At 40.7% G+C, this 22,240-nt stretch overlaps 1 protein-coding gene across 1 annotated transcript; it reads right to left on the reverse strand.

Moving 5' to 3' along the window:
- Positions 1-1,233: 1,233 nt before the first annotated feature.
- Positions 1,234-21,660, reverse strand: LOC123754660 (uncharacterized). The gene is made up of 4 exons (XM_045737132.1): positions 21,535-21,660; positions 9,955-10,217; positions 8,631-8,936; positions 1,234-1,294 (listed from the first exon to the last, which is right to left on the reverse strand). The coding sequence occupies exons 1-4, from the start codon at positions 21,658-21,660 to the stop codon at positions 1,234-1,236; spliced, it is 756 nt and encodes a 251-aa protein (XP_045593088.1).
- Between the last annotated feature and the right edge of the window lie 580 nt (positions 21,661-22,240).

Raw genomic sequence — 22,240 nt, forward strand, 5'->3', positions numbered from 1 at the left:
TTTCGCCTTGATCTCTACTTCTACCTCCTCTCACCCGCTCCTCACTTCACTATTGACTCTCCTGTGCCTCCCTCCCTCGCTCCCATCACAATCGACTTGATAATGATCCAGGACGGACCGAAACGTCGTCGTCTCCTCATCTTCTGGTGTGTGGTTAGATCAACATATCTTCAGCCACATTATTGTGATTCATCGTCTTCATAGAGGTATCTGGACACACAGTGCGAAACCGACTTCATGAAGCCGACATCGTTCACTAGAGTGCAGTCAAAAAAGGTAAACCTCAAGAGTGTCGTAGAGAAGCAAGATTGGTTTTTGCCAGTAGATATGTCACTGAATATCTCGATTACTGGGTATAAGTAATCTTCAGTGATGAGAAGACATTCACGTCAGCGACTCATGGCAGATTACACTGTTGGCGTCCGAACAGCACACGATATAAAATGCACTTTATATATTGAATTGTTAAGAGAGGTTACATATTGTCCAGTTTATGGGGGTTGGATTCATTTATATGGCGCAGGACGCAGGAGAACTTGCTGATATTCAAGGACGCTTCAGTGCTGACATGTGTGTTGAGATTTTAAAGGAAGTCATGATGTCTGCTGTGCATGCACATGCTCTTCCCTACCCTGAGTAAATAATATTCATGCAAGCACTGTATTACTAATTTAATGAAGATTTACCATCAAATAGGTTAACATAATCTCACCTTTCAGTCAATAATGTTACTAAGGCTTTGCCATTGGCCATTTATTTTACTAGGTGTTATGAATCAATAATACTTGACATGACATTTATAATGATAAAGCATTTATGTTCCTATAATCTTTCCTCAGTTATTGGGAGATAAAATAATGTCCATTTGTTTTCTTGTAATTACGGTTTGAGTTAACTATAGCATACTGTAGTGTGCTTGTAGGATATATTTCTTTGTTATTATTACATGTTTATCCATGTGTGTGGGGACAGTGACATCCCATAAGGGGGATGCCCTTATATAGAGCCTCCAATGATGCCAGCAGTGTATCCAACCTGTCATCCTGATGCCCTTTTGTAATTATTCATTGTTCTTGTATGTACATTTTTTTTTAATTACACCTTAGTAGTGTTAAATATATATAACTATATTTATAAATATGTTCATAAGTATTGCTCTCGGCTAGCAGAGTATCTGAGAGTAATTTTGTGTGATCTATTTTGGTAACTTGTAAACACCATGCCAAGCAGGCTTTAGCACGCCAGTCGCGTGGGTGGAACTGGCTGGAGAGGATCTGCAATATAGTAGATAAGTCTGTGGAGCTTGTTTTTGCTCAATTAACATAGCTATGTATCTGGTAGATTTATATTAGTATATCCATTTATTCATACTCACTTGATCAGTGCTTATTATGTGTGATTACACCTCATTATTGCAGTTAAACATTTCTAGAGATACCTAATGCTTGAATTTTATGTTATTGTTTCTTTGTTATGCTTACATTAAGTATATTGCTTTACTTGTTAAGCAGTGGTCTCATTTTACACTATACGATTGTAATAGGCAAAGCCGTATATAATTAAATTTTACAACTGAAAAAGCAGAGGAATCATACGCAGATGTTAGAGGCCTTAACAAAATGAGGGCCTATGTCCGTGAGAATTAATTCCCATATTAATTCACAAAGGAAAAAATCCGAGAAGCAACAGAAGAATCCATGGTATAATAGGGCATATATGGAAGCAAAGAAACTGATCAAAAGAGCGTGGAGGAACTTCCGGAATAACAGAGCACCAGAAAGCAGAGAGAGATACCAGAGAACCAGGAATGAGTATGTCAGGATGAGAAGAGAAGCAGAGAAAAGTTATGAAAATGATATAGCAAACAAAGCCAAGACCGAACCAAAGCTACTCCATAGTCACATCAGGAGGAAAACAACAGTGAAAGAACAGGTAACGAAACCTAGAAAAGGCGAGGACAGGTATACAGAGAATGACAGAGAGGTGTGTGATGAAGTCAACAAGAGGTTCCAGGAGGTTTTCACAATAGAACAAGGTGAGGTCACTGTGCTAGGAGAAAGGGAAGTAAGCCAGGCGGCCTTGGAAGGGTTCGAAATTACGAGTGAGGAGGTCAAGAGACACCTGCTGGATCTGGATGTTAGAAAGGCTGTTGGTCCAGATGGGATCTCACAATGGGTACTGAAAGAGTGTGCAGAGGCACCTTGCTTGCCACTCTCCATAGTGGATAGTAGGTTACTGGAAACGGGAGACCTACCAGATATATGGAAAACGGCGAATGTGGTCCCAATATGCAAAAAGGGAGACAGGCAAGAGGCACTGAACTACAGGCCAGTGTCCTTGACTTGTATACCATGCAAGGTGATGGAGAAGATCGTGAGAAAAAACCTAGTAACTCATCTGGAGAGAAGGGACTTCGTGACAAGTCGCCAACAGGGGTTCAGGGAGGGCAAATCGGGCCTGACAGGCTTAATAGAATTCTACGACCAGGTGACAAAGATTACGCAAGAAAGAGAAGGCTGGACGGATTGCATTTTCTTGGATTGTCGGAAAGCTTTTGACACAGTGCCGCATAAGAGGCTGGTACATAAGCTGGAGAGACAGGCAGGTGTAGCTGAGAAGGTATTCCAGTTGATAAGAGAGTACCTAAGCAATAGGAAGCAGAGAGTTACAGTGAGGAGTGAGACCTCAGATTGGCGTGAAGTCACCAGTGGAGTCCCGCAGGGCTCTGTACTCGATCCTATCTTGTTTCTGATATATGTAAATGACCTCCCGGAGGGAATAGATTCCTTTCTCTCAATGTTTGCTGGCGATCCCAAAATTATGAGAAAGATTAAGACAGAGGAGGACTGCTTGAGGCTTCAAGAAGACCTAGACAAGCTGAAGGAATGGTTAAACAAATGGTTGTTAGAGTTTAACCCAAGCAAATGAAATGTAATGAAGATAGGTGTAGGGAGAAAGAGGCCAGATACTAGGTATCATTTGGGAGATGAAATTCTTCAAGAGTCAGAGAGAGAGAAAAAGACTTGGGGGTTGACATCTCGCCAGACCTGTCCCCTGCAGCCCATATCAAGAGGATAACATCAGCGGCATATGCCAGGCTGGCCAACATAAGAACGGCATTCAGTAACTTGTGTAAGGATTCATTCAGAACTTTGTATACCACATATGTCAGGCCAATCCGGGAGTATGCAGCCCAGCATGGAGTCCATATCTAGTCAAGGATAAGACTAAACTGGAAAAGGTTCAAAGGTTTGCCACCAGACTAGTACCAGAGCTGAGAGGTATGAGCTACGAGGAGAGACTACTGGAATTAAACCTTACTTCGCTGGAAGACAGAAGAGTTAGGGGGGACATGATCACTACATTCAAAATTCTCAGCGGCATATGCCAGGCTGGCCAACATAAGAACGGCATTCAGTAACTTGTGTAAGAAATCATTCAGAAGTAGGGTAGATAGGGTAGATAAAGACAGGCTATTTAACACAAGGGGCACACGCATTAAGGGACACAGGTGGAAACTGAGTGCCCAAATGAGCCACAGAGATATTATAAAGAACTTTTTTAGTGTCAGAGTGGTTGACAAATGGAATGCATTAGGAAGTGATGTGGTGGAGGCTGACTCCATTCACAGTTTCAAATGTAGATATGATAGAGCCAAATAGGCTCAGCAACCTGTACACCTGTTGATTGACGGTTGAGAGGCGGGACCAAAGAACCAGAACTGAACCCCCACAAGCACAATTAGGTGAGTACAATTAGGTGAGTATACACACACACACACACACTGTGTGTGTGTGCGTGTACTCACCTATTTGTGCTTGCGGGGGTTAAGCTTTGGCTCTTTGGTCCCGCCTCTCAATAGATCAATCAACTGGTGTAAAGGTTCCTGAGCCTAATGGGCTCTATCATATCTACATTAAATACTGTGTATGGAGTCAGCCTCCACCATATCACTGCCTAATGCATTCCATCCGTTATCTACTCTGTCACTGAAAAAGTTCCTTCTTACGTCCCTATGGCTCATGTGGGTACTCAGTTTCCACCTGTGTCCCCTTGTTCGCATCCCGCCAGTGTTGAATATTTTTCCCTTGTTTGCCAGGTCGATTCCCCTGAGGATTTTGTAGGTTGTGATCATGTCCCCCCTTACTCTTCTGTCTTCCAGTGCCGTAAGGTGCATTTCCCGCAGCCTTTCCTCGTAACTCATGCCTCTTAGTTCTGGGACTAGTCTAGTAGCATACCTTTGGACTTTTTCCAGCTTCGTCTTGTGCTTGACAAGGTACGGGCTCCATGCTGGGGCCGCATACTCCAGGATTGGTCTTACATATGTGGTGATCAAGATTCTGAATGATTCCTTACACTGGTTCCTGAACGCTGTTCTGATGTTAGCCAGCCTCGCATATGTCGCAGACGTTATTCTTTTTATGTGGGCTTCAGGAGACAGGTTTGGTGTGATATCAACTCCAAGATCTTTCTCTCTGTCTGTTTCATTAAGTATTTCATCTCCTATTCTGTATCCTGTGTATGGCCTCCTGTTTCCACTGCCTAGTTTCATTACTTTGCATTTACTCGGGTTGAACTTCAACAGCCATTTTTTGGACCATTCACTCAGTTTGTCTAGGTCATCTTGTAGCCTCCTACTATCATCCTCTGTTTAAATCCTCCTCATAATTTTGGCATCATCGGCAAACATTGAGAGAAACGAATCTATACCCTCTTGGAAATCATTTACATATACCAGAAACAGTATAGGCCCAAGGACCGACCCATGAGGGACTCCACTTCTAACATCTCGCCAATCTGAGACTTCACCCCTCACACAGACTCGTTGTCTCCTGTTGCTTAGGTACTCCTTTATCCAGTGGAGTACCTTCCCTTTCACTCCAGCCTGCATCTCCAGCTTTTTCACTAGCCTATTGTGTGGTACTGGTTCAAAGGATTTCTGACAATCCAAAAATATGCAGTCTGCCAACTCTTCTCTTCCTTGCCTTATTTTTGTTGCCTGGTCGTAGAATTCAAGTAACCCTGTGAGGCAGGACCTGCCATCCCTGAACCCATGATGATGCTGTGTTACAAAGTTCCTTCGCTCCAGATGCACCTCTAGCTTTCTTCGCACAATCTTCTCCAACAGCTTGCATGGTATGCAGGTTAGGGACACTGGCCTGTAGTTCAGTGCCTCCTGTCTATCCCCTTTCTTGTATATCGGGACTATGTTAGCTGCTTTCCAAATATCTGGCAGTTCCCCTGTTGCCAGTGATTTGTTATACGCTATGGAGAGTGGTAGGCACAGTTCTATTGCTCCTTCCTTTAGTATCCTAGGGGAGATTCCATCTGGGCCTATAGCCTTTGTCACATCCAACTCTAGTAAACACTTCCTTACTTCCCCGCTGGTAATCTCAAACTCTTCCAGTGGTTCCTGGTTATCTATTCCCTCTCTTATCTCTGGAATTTCTCCTTGCTCTAAGGTGAAAACCTCCTGGAATTTCTTATTCAGTTCCACACACACTTCCTTGTCATTTGTAGTGAATCCTTCCGCCCCTATCGTTAATTTCATAACCTGTTCCTTTACTGTTGTTTTTCTCCTGATGTGGCTATGCAACAATTTAGGCTGAGTCTTTGCCTTGCTTGCGATGTCATTTTCGTATTGTCTTTCTGCCTATCTTCTCATCCTGACATATTCATTCCTGGCATTCTGGTATCTTTCTCTGCTCTCCAGTGTCCTGTTATTCCTATAGTTTCTCCATGCCCTTTTACTTTGCTGCTTAGCTAGCATACATCTCTGATTAAACCATGGGTTTCTCATCTTCATTTCTCTGTTTTCCTTTTGGACTGGGACAAACTTGTTTGCTGCTTCCTTGCACTTATGCGTGATGTAATCCATCATATCTTGGGCCGTCTTTCCCCTGAGCTCTGTTTCCCATGCTATATCTGTTAGGAATTTTCTTATCCCCTCATAGTTTCTCTTTCGGTATGCTAATCTTTTGGTTTCGGTATCCCTCCTCGAGTTCAATAACCCTTCTTCAATCAGGTACTCAAACACCAGTACACTGTGGTCGCTCATTCCTACTGGGTCCTCAAAACCGATTTCTCTTATGTCGGAGTCGTTCAGAGTGAAGACTAGGTCGAGTCTCGCTGGTTCGTCATTGCCTCTCATCCTTGTGGGTTCTCTGTCATGCTGGGTTAAAACGTTTCTAGTCACCACCTCCAATTGTTGGGCTCTCCACGTATCCTCGCCTCCATGTGGTTCCTTGTTTTCCCAGTCAATCCTTCCGTGGTTGAAGTCGCTCATGATGAGCAGGTGGGATTTATTTCTACAGGCAGCAGAGGCTGCCCTCTCAATTACAGTGTTAACTGCCATGTTGTTGTCATACTCTTGACTGGGTCTTCTGTCATTTGGTGGAGGGTTGTATATTACTGCTACTACTATTCTTGGTCCTCCCATTGTCATGTTGCCTGCTATGTAGTCTCTGAAACCCCCACAGCCAGGTATAGCCATCTCCTTAAAACTCCATTCCTTTCTCATGAGTAGGGCCACTCCGCCTCCTCCCCTACCTTCCCTCTCTTTCCTTATTACTGTGTACTCCTGGGGAAACACGGTATTCGTTATGATTAAGTGAATTGTTTTGTTTCAGTGAATCCGATTACATCTGGGTTCACTTCTTGTGCTCTTTCCCTTAGTTCACTTGTCTTGCTTGTGATCCCATCTATGTTCGAGTACATCACCCTGAAACTTACTCTCTTCTGCTTCTCCTCTGGGGGGACCTGTAAGATCAGGGGTGAGTAAGATCCCCCCAGCTCCCACTGGGGAGCTGGGGGGATCTGGTACGGGGAGACTGGTGGAGGAGGGAAGACTTGGGTGGGTGGGGGAGAGGGGGAGGGTAAGGGGGTGGGTGAGAGGGGGAGGGTAGGGGGGTGAGTGAGAGGGGAAGGGTTGGGGGGGAGAGTGAGAGGGGGAGGGTTGGGGGGTGAGAGGGGGAGGGTTGGGGGAGTATGGGGAGAAGAGAGGCTTTGGGGGATAGAGGAGATAGGGGGGCTTTGGGGGGGGGGGGAGAAGAGGGAGGAGGGCTTGGGGGGCGTGGGGGGAAAAGGAGGGCTGAGGTGGGTGAGGAAGAGGGGAGGGTTTAGGGGAGTGGTGGAGAGGGGAAGACTTAGGTGGGGTGGGGGACAGTGGGGGCTTAGGGGGGCGGGGGAGAGCGGAGGGCTTGGGGGTGGGAGAGACGGGAAGGCATGTGGGAGAGGGGAGAAGGGAGGTCCTGGGGAGAGGGGTGAGTGGGAGGAGGTGGGAGGGTGCCCTAGGTGGGTACTTAGTGGGGGCTGACAGGGGTAGGGGTGTTGGGTGTCTGTCGTGTGTGTGTGTGTGTGTGTGTGTGTGTGTGTGTGTGTGTGTGTGTGTGTGTGTGTGTGTGTGTGTGTGTGTGTGTGTGTGTGTGTGTGTGTGTGTGTGTGTGTGTGTGTGTGTGTGTGTGTGTGTGTGTGTGTGTGTGTGTGTGTGTGTGTGTGTGTGTGTGTGTGTGTGTGTGTGTGTGTGTGTGTGCTTGTGTTGTTGGTGTGTTTCCCTGTTGATTGACGGTTGAGAGTCGGGACCAAAGAGCCAGAGCTCAACCCCCGCAAGCACAATTAGGTGAGTACAAGTAGCAGCCCGTAACAGCAGTCTAACTCACAGGTACCAATTTACTGCTAATAGGTACTGCTAGGTACCTATTTAGTTCAACAGGGCATCAGAGTGAAAGCAATTCTGCCTATTAGTTTTTCCGCCATCGCCTCGGATCGAACCCGGACCCTAGAATTACGAGCCCCAAGTCCTGTCCACTCAGCCACAGCCCCCCCCCCCCTCCCCTGTTGGTGTGTGTCTCTGTGTGTCTGTGCCTGTGTGTCTCTGTATCCAAGTGTGTTTGTGTCTGTGTATCTGTGTCCATGTGTCTCTGTGTGTCTGTCTCTGTGTGTCTGTCTCTGCGTGTTACATAAAAGGTCAGTAAACGCTACAGCAGAAAAGTAGAGCCATCTTCCTTTGTCTGTAATCTACATATGTCCATTTATATCCTCTGCTCAATTCTATATTCCTTTTGATAGATATGTGAATTACATAGACAGCTGTGAGGTGTTTTGACTAATGAGACTCGTTACAAAGCCATATTTATTTGTAATCTAACCCATTATTAGAACAACAACAACAACTAGCGTGGCGTTGTCATTTCGCACGTTCCACAGATTTGAGGGGGTAAATGAATGCTTTTCCTCGACTGTTCTACACATACAAATTATCGCCCACAGAACCTGAACACCTAACCTAACCTAACCAATTTTTAAAAATGCATAATATACTTATATATGAGAATATTAATTTATATTTGGGAAAATTCCTATTTTGAATGAACAGCATGTTAAAATTGATGAATATGTCTTTGGGGTCGACCGCTGGATAGAATGGACTTTGCAAAAGAATGCGAGGCATATGATCAAGAGAAGACGAGAACGAGAGGTGACAAGTGATCTTGCCCATGATGTGGGCAAGATCAGTTCTGTAACCTTTAAAAGATGTATGTCTTGATAAATGTAAGTAAATACCAATTAATTTAACATTCATTGTTTTCTTGTGATATATGTCTAATATAAAGGATATACATATCTCGTACCTGAGGGCGAGATGAGTGGTGTTGCTGCTGGAGGTGAGGTCGAGAATAAGACCCCGGCAGGTGGTTCTTGAGTCCCCCCACAGCCCCTGGAGGAGGTTGTCTCGTGCGAGCTCCTCCTGTGCTGCTTGGGGGCGATGTGGATGATTCTCGGTTGCTTGGCTTTGTGATGTCTGCTTCCAAAATGGTGGATTGATTGGTGGTGCAAAAGACTCGTGCTCCTGGTAATCCATTTCGGGTTGAAGATCATTGGAGACGATTGACTCTACGTCCACGATAATGCTTGACTGCAAGTCCATAGCGATGTGCCTGAAGTGAAAGGCCTCACATATAGTTTAGTTCCCATCCATTATTGTGAAAGGAAGGAAAGAAAGATATTGGCTAAGTCCATTGTGTTCAATTGAAGGAATGCATGACGAATGTTCGAGTTAAAAAGTATCTTTCATCAAATATTAAATGGCAGTTTTCCTTCTCAGAAGACCTGCAAAGAGGGATTTAAACAACCACAGCAAGATTAGGCTGTGTGACCTAAACATAGTGATTTTTACTGCTGGACAATTTCTGATGACATTGCCACAGGGGTGAGCTCAGTTTCTGTTGGCTAGTGACACCAGCAACAGTAGCGATCACAAGTACTGGTGACTAGTAATATCGAGAACAGTGGCAGGTCTCAATACCCAACAGTAACTGTGCTCACTACTGTGGTCGGTCTCACTAGCCAACAGTAACTGAACGCACCACTGTAACCAGTCTCACTAGCCAACAGTAACTGAACGCACCACTGTGGCTGGTCTCTCTAGTAAACAGTAACTGAGCTCACCACTGTGGCCGGTCTCAGAAGCCTACAAACAAAACGTAGGGGTGGTGAAGGTCACGAGAGGTGACAAGGTCAAGAAGTGCTACTCTGTGAGACACAATAAGCATGCACAAGGATGGTGTTACTACTGGTCCAGAGTGCCTCGCTGGGAGCCTTAATTAATATGGTCTCCTGCATGTTGTGTGATTATCATTAATTTAAGGATTAATTAAGGAACACTAGTAGGGTGTTAGTGGACATTTACGAACAATATTCATCAAGTAATACAGCTTGCATAAAAACTTCAGCTTTAGTACTTTTTTGCACTGAAGAAAATAGTAGCACTTATATTTATTTTGCTGAAAGTTATAAAATTGTTCTGTAAATTGCATAAACTTGGAAAGAAACTCTACCGAAATTAATATGGTATTCATTAATGCCATATATATACTGCATCAGAATTATCCTGTTTTGAAAAGTGTAATTTGCAGTCACCGGAACATATAAATACTGTATATATATTTGTTTTACCTGACAATTGTGGAGGTGACATGAGAGTGATATGCATTGGTGATGATCACCAGGTGACAGCTGTTGAGATGGCGCTCCACCAACTGACTCATCTTCACGCCCACCTGCTGCATCTCCTGACCCACCTCCTCCACTTCCTGACCCAGCATCACGCCCACCTGCTCAGATTCACCAACTTTCCCGTTGACTACAGAAGTGGTTCTCTCCAGTGCCACAGCCACCACCATCACTTTAATACCATAAGGAAAATACACCATTCTGACCTAAAATGAGAAATCATTAAATTTTATTTATTGTGTGCCAGTTTGTATGACAATTCTGAGTTTTGTTTAATACTTAGAAAAGAATATCATAATAATACGTATTTATACAATTAAATAGCTCTCATGAAATGTAAAGGAGTTTCAGCATCAACGTCAAACACAGATCTGGGTACACTGTACAATTTGGGTAAAACTCTTTTAACAGCATTGGACATTCAAAAACAAAATGCAAATAGTTGAGACTTGATTCAAAGTAGATTTAACAATAACTGAAGTATTTAAAATTTAGTAATAAAACATTCTAAATCTGTAAGGAATAAATAGTTTTGATATCCATTATACAACGCGAATGGAATAGTTGGATGTTTAAATGTTAGAATGTTCTAAACAAATTCATTTTATAATGATCACTTGGATGCATTGTGATGTAACGGGGGGCTAACGCCGTCTCCGACTTAACATCTGTCCAGAAAGACAAGATTCGGTGCACGTTCTTACATAAAAAACACCAATATTCTCAGGGAGACGGAGGCAACTACCTTGCCGTAGCCTCTCAAGCAATTCCCAAATTGAGGCGTGGGAGAATTTCACTGACCACCTGATTGTCAGTTACTCCCACTGCAACTTCAGCTTAAGCCTCCTGAAACTCCTCTCCTCTTAAGTGTCCTTTACTTTGTCCAGCTAGTTAATATTCAGACAGTCTAATTTATCTCGTTTCCTCCCAAGGTCGCACAAGGCAGGGGCAATATTAATCACTAGGACTTATCCCAATATTTCTTCATATGTCTTATATATTAATTACATCTATCTGCAACTCAAATAAATACCATCAATATACATATCCTAATACTATCCCACTCTAGTATCCTAGTCTTCTAGAAATGGTCATAACTTATCCCGTTATATATTACAATAAATTCTACACTTCAAATTTATTATTTTTTTTTTTACAAAGAACATTTTATCAGGAATATCCTTCATCTGATTATTTATATGCCAATGTAATTTATGGGTCATATGATTAAATCTTCTCATCAACAATATCCTTCATCTGATTAGTTATATTCCACTGTCATTTATGGCACATGAATAATTTACATCAATAATACTAAAAAACTAATCACTGTTGTACCTGCATATCATAGTCAATTATGGATCAAATATATCACCAGTGTGATATGGTATCACATTAGAAAATAAACATAACCTTAATCAATTTTGAACACCGCAACACATATATTTTATATCATGATGAAAAACCAAATAAACACCTCAATGATATATGTTATATAATGAATAAAAATCAATTTAACACCTATTAAATATATAACTTGATATAACAGATATTTGTTATATCAAGAACAATTATACAGCCTAAACCCTCTCAACAATCTCTCGTTGCTCTTAACATAAATCAGACATATTAAAATGTATGTTCAGTATATATATGAATACAAAGAAATAAACTTACTTCAGACTTTGTGGTTTAAGCAAGTATATATATACTTGCATAAACCACAAGTGAAGATTATCAATCTTTGGACAACACCCACCAGTGTTCCTCGAACCCAGAAAGCACAACTACCTTCCAGTAGCTGCCATAACTAGTACACCTTAACCCACTACACCATCAGACCCTTAAAAGAAGTAGAGACTTAGAGATATATATACACCTCAAATATCTCCACTTCCCAAGGGCACTAGACAAGTGAGAGGTTACTATGTTAAGGCGTACTAGTTATGGCAGCTACTGGAGGGTAGTTGTCCTTTCTGGGTTCGAGGCCCACTGGTGGGTGTTGTCCAAAGATCGTTAATCTTCACTTGTAGTTTAAGCAAGTATAGGCTTATAGCATGGACACGAGCTCTCCCACATTAACAGTGGCTTGATGAAAAACACATTGTAACCTCTCACTTGTCTAGTGCCCTTGTGAAGTGGAGATATTTGAGGTGTATATATATATCGAAGTCTTTACTTCTTTTAAGGGTCTGATGGTGTAGTGGGTTAGGGCGTACTAGTTATGGCAGCTACTGGAAGGTAGTTGTGCTTTCTGGGTTCGAGGCCCACTGGTGGGTGTTGTCTAAAGATTGTATATATATATATATATATATATATATATATATATATATATATATATATATATATATATATATATATATATATATATATATATATATATATATATATATATATATATATATATATATATATATATATATATATATATATATATATTATTAAATATGACCGAAAAAGTAAGATTAATAATTCTAACACGAATTTTCTCAATCTTTCGTACATTACGCTTCACTGTTGGAGGTAAATCAAAAATCAATTCTCCAAAATTCATTTTTATTTCTAGTCTGACGCGACACGGGCGCGTTTCGTAAAACTTATTACATTTTCAAAGACTTTAGTTCACAAATACACAACTGATTAGAACTTACGTATCTCCGATTTTATATCTACATTTGAGTGAGGTGGGAGGGGTGATGTGGCATTAACACAAGACAGAACAAGAGGGGATATTAATAGGGTATTAAAAGTATCAACACAAACAATGGGTATTGAATAGAAGTGTTTGTAGAAAGCCTATTGGTCCATATTTCTTGATGCTTCTATATTGGAGCGGAGTCTTGAGGTGGGTAGAATATAGTTGTGCAATAATTGGCTGTTGATTGCTGGTGTTGACTTCTTGATGTGTAGTGCCTCGCAAACGTCAAGCCGCCTGCTATCGCTGTATCTATCGATGATTTCTGTGTTGTTTACTAGGATTTCTCTGGCGATGGTTTGGTTGTGGGAAGAGATTATATGTTCCTTAATGGAGCCCTGTTGCTTATGCATCGTTAAACGCCTAGAAAGAGATGTTGTTGTCTTGCCTGTATACTGGGTTTTTTGGAGCTTACAGTCCCCAAGTGGGCATTTGAAGGCATAGACGACGTTAGTCTCTTTTAAAGCGTTCTGTTTTGTGTCTGGAGAGTTTCTCATGAGTAGGCTGGCTGTTTTTCTGGTTTTATAGTAAATCGTCAGTTGTATCCTCTGATTTTTGTCTGTAGGGATAACGTTTCTATTAACAATATCTTTCAGGACCCTTTCCTCCGTTTTATGAGCTGTGGAAAAGAAGGATATTCTGAGGAAACTACTCCAAGCTTGTACTAAAGAGGCACCCTTCTTGAGCCCGGATGGGCACATGTACAAGCAAGTAGATGGGGTCGCCATGGGTTCTCCCCTAGGTGTCCTGTTTGCAAACTTCTACATGGGTACCATCGAGCAAAAAGTCTTAGTCGACATGAACTTGAAACCGGCCATATACTGCAGGTATGTTGACGACATTTTTACACAGGTACCTGATGTTAGACATCTGCAGGAGCTGAAGGAGGCATTTGAGCAGAGTTCCGTGCTGCGTTTCACTTACGAGATGGAAAAGGATGGGAAGCTGCCCTTTCTAGATGTAACAGTCATGGAAGAGGGCGGAGGTTTCCACACTGCAGTCTACACTAAGGAAACAAACATAGGAATGTGCCTAAATGCCAACAGCGACTGCCCTGACAGGTACAAGAGGAGTGTTGTTAACGCATATGTCGACCGTGCTCTCAGCCACAGCTCAGAATGGAAGCAAGTCGACGAAGAACTCTGTAGGGTAAGGCAGCTCCTAGTCAATAACGGCTTCTCCAATGGTTTCATCGAAGACATCATAAGAAGGAAAGTGAAAAGCCATGCAACCTCTGAAGAGACAACTAACACAACACCTATACCCCCTATTAGACTATTTTACAGGAACTTCTTTTCCACAGCTCATAAAACGGAGGAAAGGGTCCTGAAAGATATTGTTAATAGAAACGTTATCCCTACAGACAAAAATCAGAGGATACAACTGACGATTTACTATAAAACCAGAAAAACGGCCAGCCTACTCATGAGAAACTCTCCAGACACAAACAGAATGCTTTAAAAGAGACTAACGTCGTCTATGCCTTCAAATGCCCACTTGGGGACTGTAAGCTCCAAAAAACCCAGTATATAGGCAAGACAACAACATCTCTTTCTAGGCGTTTAACGATGCATAAGCAACAGGGCTCCATTAAGGAACATATAATCTCTTCCCACAACCAAATTATCGCCAGAGAAATCCTAGTAAACAACACAGAAATCATCGATAGATACAGCGATAGCAGGCGGCTTGACGTTTGCGAGGCACTACACATCAAGAAGTCAACACCAGCAATCAACAGCCAATTATTGCACAACTATATTCTACCCACCTCAAGACTCCGCTCCAATATAGAAGCATCAAGAAATATGGACCAATAGGCTTTCTACAAACACTTCTATTCAATACCCATTGTTTGTGTTCTGTCTTGTGTTGATACTTTTAATACCCTATTAATATCCCCTCTTGTTCTGTCTTGTGTTAATGCCACATCACCCCTCCCACCTCACTCAAATGTAGATATAAAATCGGAGATACGTAAGTTCTAATCAGTTGTGTATTTGTGAACTAAAGTCTTTGAAAATGTAATAAGTTTTACGAAACGCACCCGTGTCGCGTCAGACTAGAAATAAAAATGAATTTTGGAGAATTGATTTTTGATTTACCTCCAACAGTGAAGCGTAATGTACGAAAGATTGAGAAAATTCGTGTTAGAATTATTAATCTTACTTTTTCGGTCATATTTAATAATATATGTCTACAGGAAAGACTGCTACCAAAATATACTAATATATATATATATATATATATATATATATATATATATATATATATATATATATATATATATATATATATATATATATATATATATATATATATATATATGTTGTACCTAGTAGCTAGAACGTCGTACTCGGCCTGCTATGCAAGGCCCTATTTGCCTAATAAGCCAAGTTTTCCTGAATTATTATATTTTCTCATTTTTCTTTCTTATGAAATGATAAAGCTACCCATTTCATTATGTATGAGGTCAATTTTTTTTTTATTGGAGTTAAAATTAACGTAGATATATGACCGAACCTAACCAGCCCTACCTAACCTAACCTAACCTATCTTTATAGGTTAGGTTAGGTTAGGTAGCTGAAAAAGTTAGGTTAGGTTAGATAGGTTAGGTAGTCGAAAAACAAATAATTCATGAAAACTTGGCTTATTAGGCAAATTGGGCCTTGCATAGTAGGCTGAGAAGTGCGTTCTGGCTACTAGGTACGACATATATATATATAAATATATATATATATATATATATATATATATATATATATATATATATATATATATATATATATATATATATATATATATATATATATATATATATATATATATATATATATATATATATATGTCGTGCCTAGTAGCCAGAACGCACTTATCAGCCTACTATGCAAGGCCCAATTTGCCTAATAAGCCAAGTTTTCATGAATTAATATATTTTCTCTAATTTTTTTCTTATGAAATGATAAAGCTACCCATTTCATTATGTATGAGGTCAATTTTCATTAAATGGAGTTAAAATTAACGTAGATATATGACCGAACCTAACCAACCCTACCTAACCTAACCTAACCTATCTTCATAGGTTAGGTTCGGTTAGGTAGCAGAAAAAGTTAGGTTTAGGTTAGGTTAGGTAGTCGAAAAAACATTAATTCATGAAAACTTGGTTTATTAGGCAAATCGGGCCTTGCATAGTAGGCTGATAAGTGCGTTCTGGCTATTAGGTACGACATATATATATATATATATATATATATATATATATATATATATATATATATATATATATATATATATATATATATATATATATATATGCGAACAAGCCTGAATGGTCCCCAGGACAATATGCAACTGAAAACTCACACCCCAGAAGTGACTCGAACCCATACTCCCAGGAGCAACGCAACTGGTATGTACAAGACGCCTTAATCCACTTGACCATCACGACCGGACATAATGAGGTGATAGCCGAAGCTATTTGAACCACCCCACCGCCGGCACTCGGATAGTAATCTTGGGCATAGCATTTTACCAAATCACCTCATTCTTTGGGGCACACGTGAGGAACACAAATGCGAACAAATATTGAATATTGTTCGCATTTGTGTTCCTCACGTGTGCCCCAAAGAATGAGGTGATTTGGTAAAATGCTATGCCCAAGATTACTATCCGAGTGCCGGCGGTGGGGTGGTTCAAATAGCTTCGGCTATCACCTCATTATGTCCGGTCGTGATGGTCAAGTGGATTAAGGCGTCTTGTACATACCAGTTGTGTTGCTCCTATATGCTCCTATATATATATATATATATATATATATATCTATATATATATATATATATATATATATATATATATATATATATATATATATATATATATATATATATATAGATATATATATATATATATATATATATATATATATATATATATATATATATATATATATATATATATATATATATATATATATATATATATATATATATATATATATATATATATATATATATATATATTGGCTGGTAGGAGAAGCGAACACTCTTTCGTATTCAGAGTTAAATGGCAAGTTTTTCCCTGAGTGCTCTGTGTTCCCTTCTCTGAGGCTGTGGGTCCCTATAATTGCACCAGTGGTGGTACCCCCCTATATATATAAATATATAAATATATATATATATATATATATATATATATATATATATATATATATATATATATATATATATATATATATATATATATATATATATATATATATATGTCGTACCTAGTAGCCAGAACGCACTTCTCAGTCTACTATGAAAGGCTCGATTTACCTAATAAGCCAAGTTTTCATGAATTGATATATTTTTTCTAATTTTTTTCTTATGAAATGATAAAGTTACCCATTCCATTATGTATGGGGTCAATTTTTTTTTATTGGAGTTAAAATTAACGTAGATATATGACCGAACCTTACCAACCCTACCTAACCTAACCTAACCTATCTTTATAAGTTAGGTTAGGTTAGGTAGCCGAAAAAGTTAGGTTAGGTTAGGTTAGGTAGGTTAGGTAGTCGAAAAACAATTAATTCATGAAAACTTGGCTTATTAGGCAAATCGGGCCTTGCATAGTAGGCTGAGAAGTGAGTTCTGGCTACTAGGTACGACATATATATATAGATATATATATATATATATATATATATATATATATATATATATATATATATATATATATATATATATATATATATATATATATATATTGGTGTATACTGGCAGCAGGTTTTCTTTCAAACATGTTTCATTGAATATGACCGCATATTCTGAATTTATTATTTTCTGGTTTAGGGCTTCTATCCCTCTAACTATTGTCTTAGCATCAGGGCTTAATTGAAATAGGAGTTCTCCAAAACTCATTTTCGTACTTTTAAGGTGAAGAAAAGAAGTGATTTACTATAGAGTGTATTACACTTATTTATATAATTTGCTCAACGTTTCGAATCTCCATGGTTCATTCTCAAATGAACTGATCTTACAATACTTGTTGATTTTATACCCGCACTGGTACAGGTGATAATACAATAAAGGTGAAAACATGGCGGGATACATAAGGGATAAATGTTAGGTGAAACAATGGGGTAACTGCAGAAGGCTTATTGGCCCATACGAGGCAGCTCCTATCTAAACACAAAGATTAATCCAGTGTAATATATATATATATATATATATATATATATATATATATATATATATATATATATATATATATATATATATATATATATATATATATATATATATATATATATATATATATATATATATATATATATATATATATATGTCGTACCTAATAGCCAGGTATCATTCAGAATCTTGTATACCACATATGTAAGACCAATCCTGGAGTATGCGGCCCCGGCATGATCATTCTGTGTTGGCATTTACAGAAGCACAATACTGTCCCCCGAGCTCAAAGCGGCAGCTAAGAGCCTTCGTGAGAACAAGGAGATAGTCGTCAGGAGAGGTGACAAGTCGCCAATATACGTCATTCTTAAAAAAAGACGAATATCTGACGAAAGTGAACCTCATTCTCTCTGACCAAACTAAATTCCAAAGGGTAACGAAGGACACTACAGCCGAATTGAAGGCAAAGGTCAACAAATTGATCGAAACTGTGAATGCCAAGAAATCCGGACTCCACCTGCCAAAGATTATTGGGGAATATAAGCCTGGATACGCGTATGGGAATGTCAAGACACATAAGCCTGGAAACCCAATTCAGCCCATCATTAGCCAGATACCCACACCCACGTACAGACTGGCGAAGCGACTCAACGGCTTGCTGACTCCTTATGTCCCTTACACCTTCAGCCTGACGTCTCCAAAGGAATTTGTTGACTTACTGCGGGGAACACGGGCCACAGGGATAAGAGCCTCGTTGGACATAGAATCACTGTTTACCAACGTACCTGTGGATGAAACAATCGGGATGATAGCGGACAGAGTGTATCGTGATCCGGCCTGTACTCCTCTTGACATACCAGAAAACATTCTAAGGAAACTACTCCAAGCTTGTACTAAAGAGCCCTTCTTGAGCCCGGATGGGGACATGTATAAGCAAGTAGATGGGGTCGCCATGGGTTCTCCCCTAGGTGTCCTGTTTGCGAACTTCTACATAGGTACCATCGAACAAAAGTTCTTAGTCGACATGAACTTGAAACCGGCCATATACTGCAGGTATGTTGACGACATTTTTACACAGGTACCTGATGTCAGACATCTGCAGGAGCTGAAGGAGGCATTTGAGCAGAATTCTGTGTTGCGTTTCACTTACGACATGGAGAAGGATGGGAAGCTGCCCTTTCTAGATGTAACAGTCATGGAAAGGAGCGGAGGTTTCCACACTGCAGTCTGCACTTAGGAAACAAACATAGGAATGTGCCTCAATGCCAACAGTGACTGCCCAGACAGGTACAAGAGGAGTGTCATTAACGCTTATGTCGACCGTGCTCTCAGCCACAGCTCAGGATGGAAGCAAGTCGATGAAGAACTCTGTAGGGTAAGGAAGATCCTAGTCAACAACGGCTTCTCCAATAGTTTCGATGAAGACATCATAAGAAGGAAGGTGAAACGCCATGCAACCTCTGAAGAGACAACTAACACAACACCTGTACCCCCCTACTAGACTATTTTACAGGAACTTCTTTTCCACAGCTAATAAAAATGAGGAAAGGGTCCTGAAAGATATTGTTAATAGAAACGTTATCCTTACAGACAAAAATCAGAAGATACAATTGACGATCTACTATTAAACCAAGAAAACGGCCAACCTACTCATGAGAAACTCTCCAGACACAAAGCAGAACGCTTTAAAAGAGACCAATGTCGTCAATGCCTTCAAATGCCCACTTGGGGACTGTAAGCCTCAAAGAATTCAGTATATAGGCAAGACAACAACATCTCTTTCCAGGCGATTAACGATGCATAAGCAACAGGGCTCCATTAAGGAACATATAATCTCTTCCCACAACCAGACCATCACCAGAGAAGTCTTAACAAAATACACAGAAATCATCGATAGATGCAGCGATAGCAGGCGGCTTAATATATGCGAGGCATTACACATTAAGAAGTAGACACCAGCCATCAACAGTCAATTAATGCACAACTATATTCTACCCACTTCAAGACTCCGCACCAATATAGAAACATCAAGAAATATGGGCCAATAGGCCCTTTGCAGTTACTTCCATTCTTCCCTTTAACTTACAAAATATTATACCCATTGTTTTGTGTTCTGTCATGTGTTGAAAGTTTATTTTCACCTCATCCAAAACTGTTGTAACATATCACCTCACCCGAATGCAGGTACAAAATCGAAGCTGTTTAAACTCTGTTCAGTTATAGTTGTGTGTGTGTAAACTAAAGTCTTTGAAAATGTAATAAGTTTTACGAAACGCGTTCAAGTCTCGCGTCAGACTAGAAATAAAAATGAATTTTGGAGAATCGATTTTTCAGTTACCATCAACAGTGAAAAGAAATATAAGAAACATAGAGAAAATTCGTGTTAGAATTATTAATCTTACTTTTTCGGTGATATTTATTAATCTATATATATATATATATATATATATATATATATATATATATATATATATATATATATATATATATATATATATGTGTGTGTGTGTGTTCAAAACACACGGTGGTCACCCGTGTGTTTATAGAAATATATTTTGGAAAGAAAAAGAAAAATCAGCCATCATGTTTAGTATTAATCGAGCTCTCAGTGTGTCAGGCTACATGTGTATGATTCATTCACCATTGTAAGTGATATACAAGAAAATTATACCAGTGTTTAAGTGTTGCCCTGACCCCCCTCCCCTAATCCGAGTGGTGCCCGGTCAACGATCCCCCCCCCTCCCACCCTGCCCGCCGGCCTCACAGCACAACCGTTCCCTCTTCCTCCCCACCACCCCGCCCACCCTGCGCCTGGCCGTTTCCCACCCACCTATTCACCGCCAACATTGTTCATGTTGCAGAGATGTGTTACCCTCCATGCACCCAGATATGGCCCAGGTCACAGAAAGCATTCAGGTTCCTCCTTAAAGGGAGGAAGACACAAGTATCCACATGAGCGGTGAATGCGAGGGACAGCTAGCCACCCTTGCTGCCACTTACCGTGTCCATCCTCCCACGTCCGGCGATGTCTCAGCTCGCCTGGGGAATGGAGGGGCCTCTTCCAACTACCCAGGAACCCTCAGCCAAGAACACGGTCCTGGGAACTATGAACTCAGACGTGCACCGGCCACAAGCGGCCAGTTTCCTTGTTCCAGCGCCTCAGTGTCGCAGTTCAGAGGGGAAATGCGTGCTGTATCCTGAGGACGCACCCAACCTCCGAGGAGCTGGACGAGGTCTTCGAACGCTGATTGTTATGTTGTGTTTCTCTATGTATTAAAATGTATTACACTGCAAACCGTATTAGTCGCTAAATAAAATATTAAGCTACTTTAACTACAAGTTCGCTACTTTTAGACCGTCAACTCGCTACTTTCAAAAATTCGGATCTGGCAACCCTGGATCATAACTCTGGGACATCATCCCGGGAATATTAGGGGTCCGCATCCGCGCGGACCCTAATATTCAGGAACAGTCGCCCTCACTGGGTGCCAGGACTAAAAATCTCGGCTCTCTTTTTGTACAACTTCGAAAGTTGCACTCTAAGACCTGGCTCCTCTGAACAACCCTGGCCTCAATGGAAACCTTAGTCCCAATATGTCCACTTTAGGCCCCTTATCGTCTAGTCTCCAGTAGCTGTACCTCCACTGTGCGTCTTACCAGTCCCAGCCTCCTAGCTGATGTCATTCGTACACACTGATCGGCAGCTGAGCTGATCCTCTGCAGCTTAGGGTCAACTTCGTTCTCCTTCTTTGGGTGTTCCTCGGGCCGGCTCTCGTGCCTCATTGACCTTCTATATTCACCTGCCCTACGGGAGCCGGTCGGCCGAGCGGACAGCACGCTGGACTTGTGATCCTTTGGTCCTGGGTCTGATCCCAGGCGCCGGCGAGAAACAATGGGTAGAGTTTCTTTCACCATATGTCCCTGTTACCTAGCAGTAAAATAGGTACCTGGGTGTTAGTCAGCTGTCACAGGCTGCTTCCTGGGGGTGGAGGCTGTTACCTATCGTACGTTACGGCTCGTGATCCTACAGCAGCCAACTTCAATTACGTCTAGGGATACTACCCAACTGCTGTTCTCAATAGCGAATCACCAGTATAACCCCTTAATAAGTAATGAGCACAAAAATAGAATCTTCACATAGGACTGAAGAATATATCAATAATTTATATACATATATTCAAGACAGTATAATATAAAAATACAGATGGTAAAGTTAACTTATAGAATATATGAAAGAATTGTCATGGCACAATATATATAATAGTAACTATGGCACAACAAAATATAACAGACTTATCTCCCACATGTTACTCCTCCTGGTTCTCCGAAGCTACTGAACTCTCGCTCTGTCGCCACCCACATT

This window comes from Procambarus clarkii, chromosome 18, assembly GCF_040958095.1.
Source record: "Procambarus clarkii isolate CNS0578487 chromosome 18, FALCON_Pclarkii_2.0, whole genome shotgun sequence".
NCBI classification, from domain to species: Eukaryota; Metazoa; Arthropoda; class Malacostraca; order Decapoda; family Cambaridae; genus Procambarus; species Procambarus clarkii.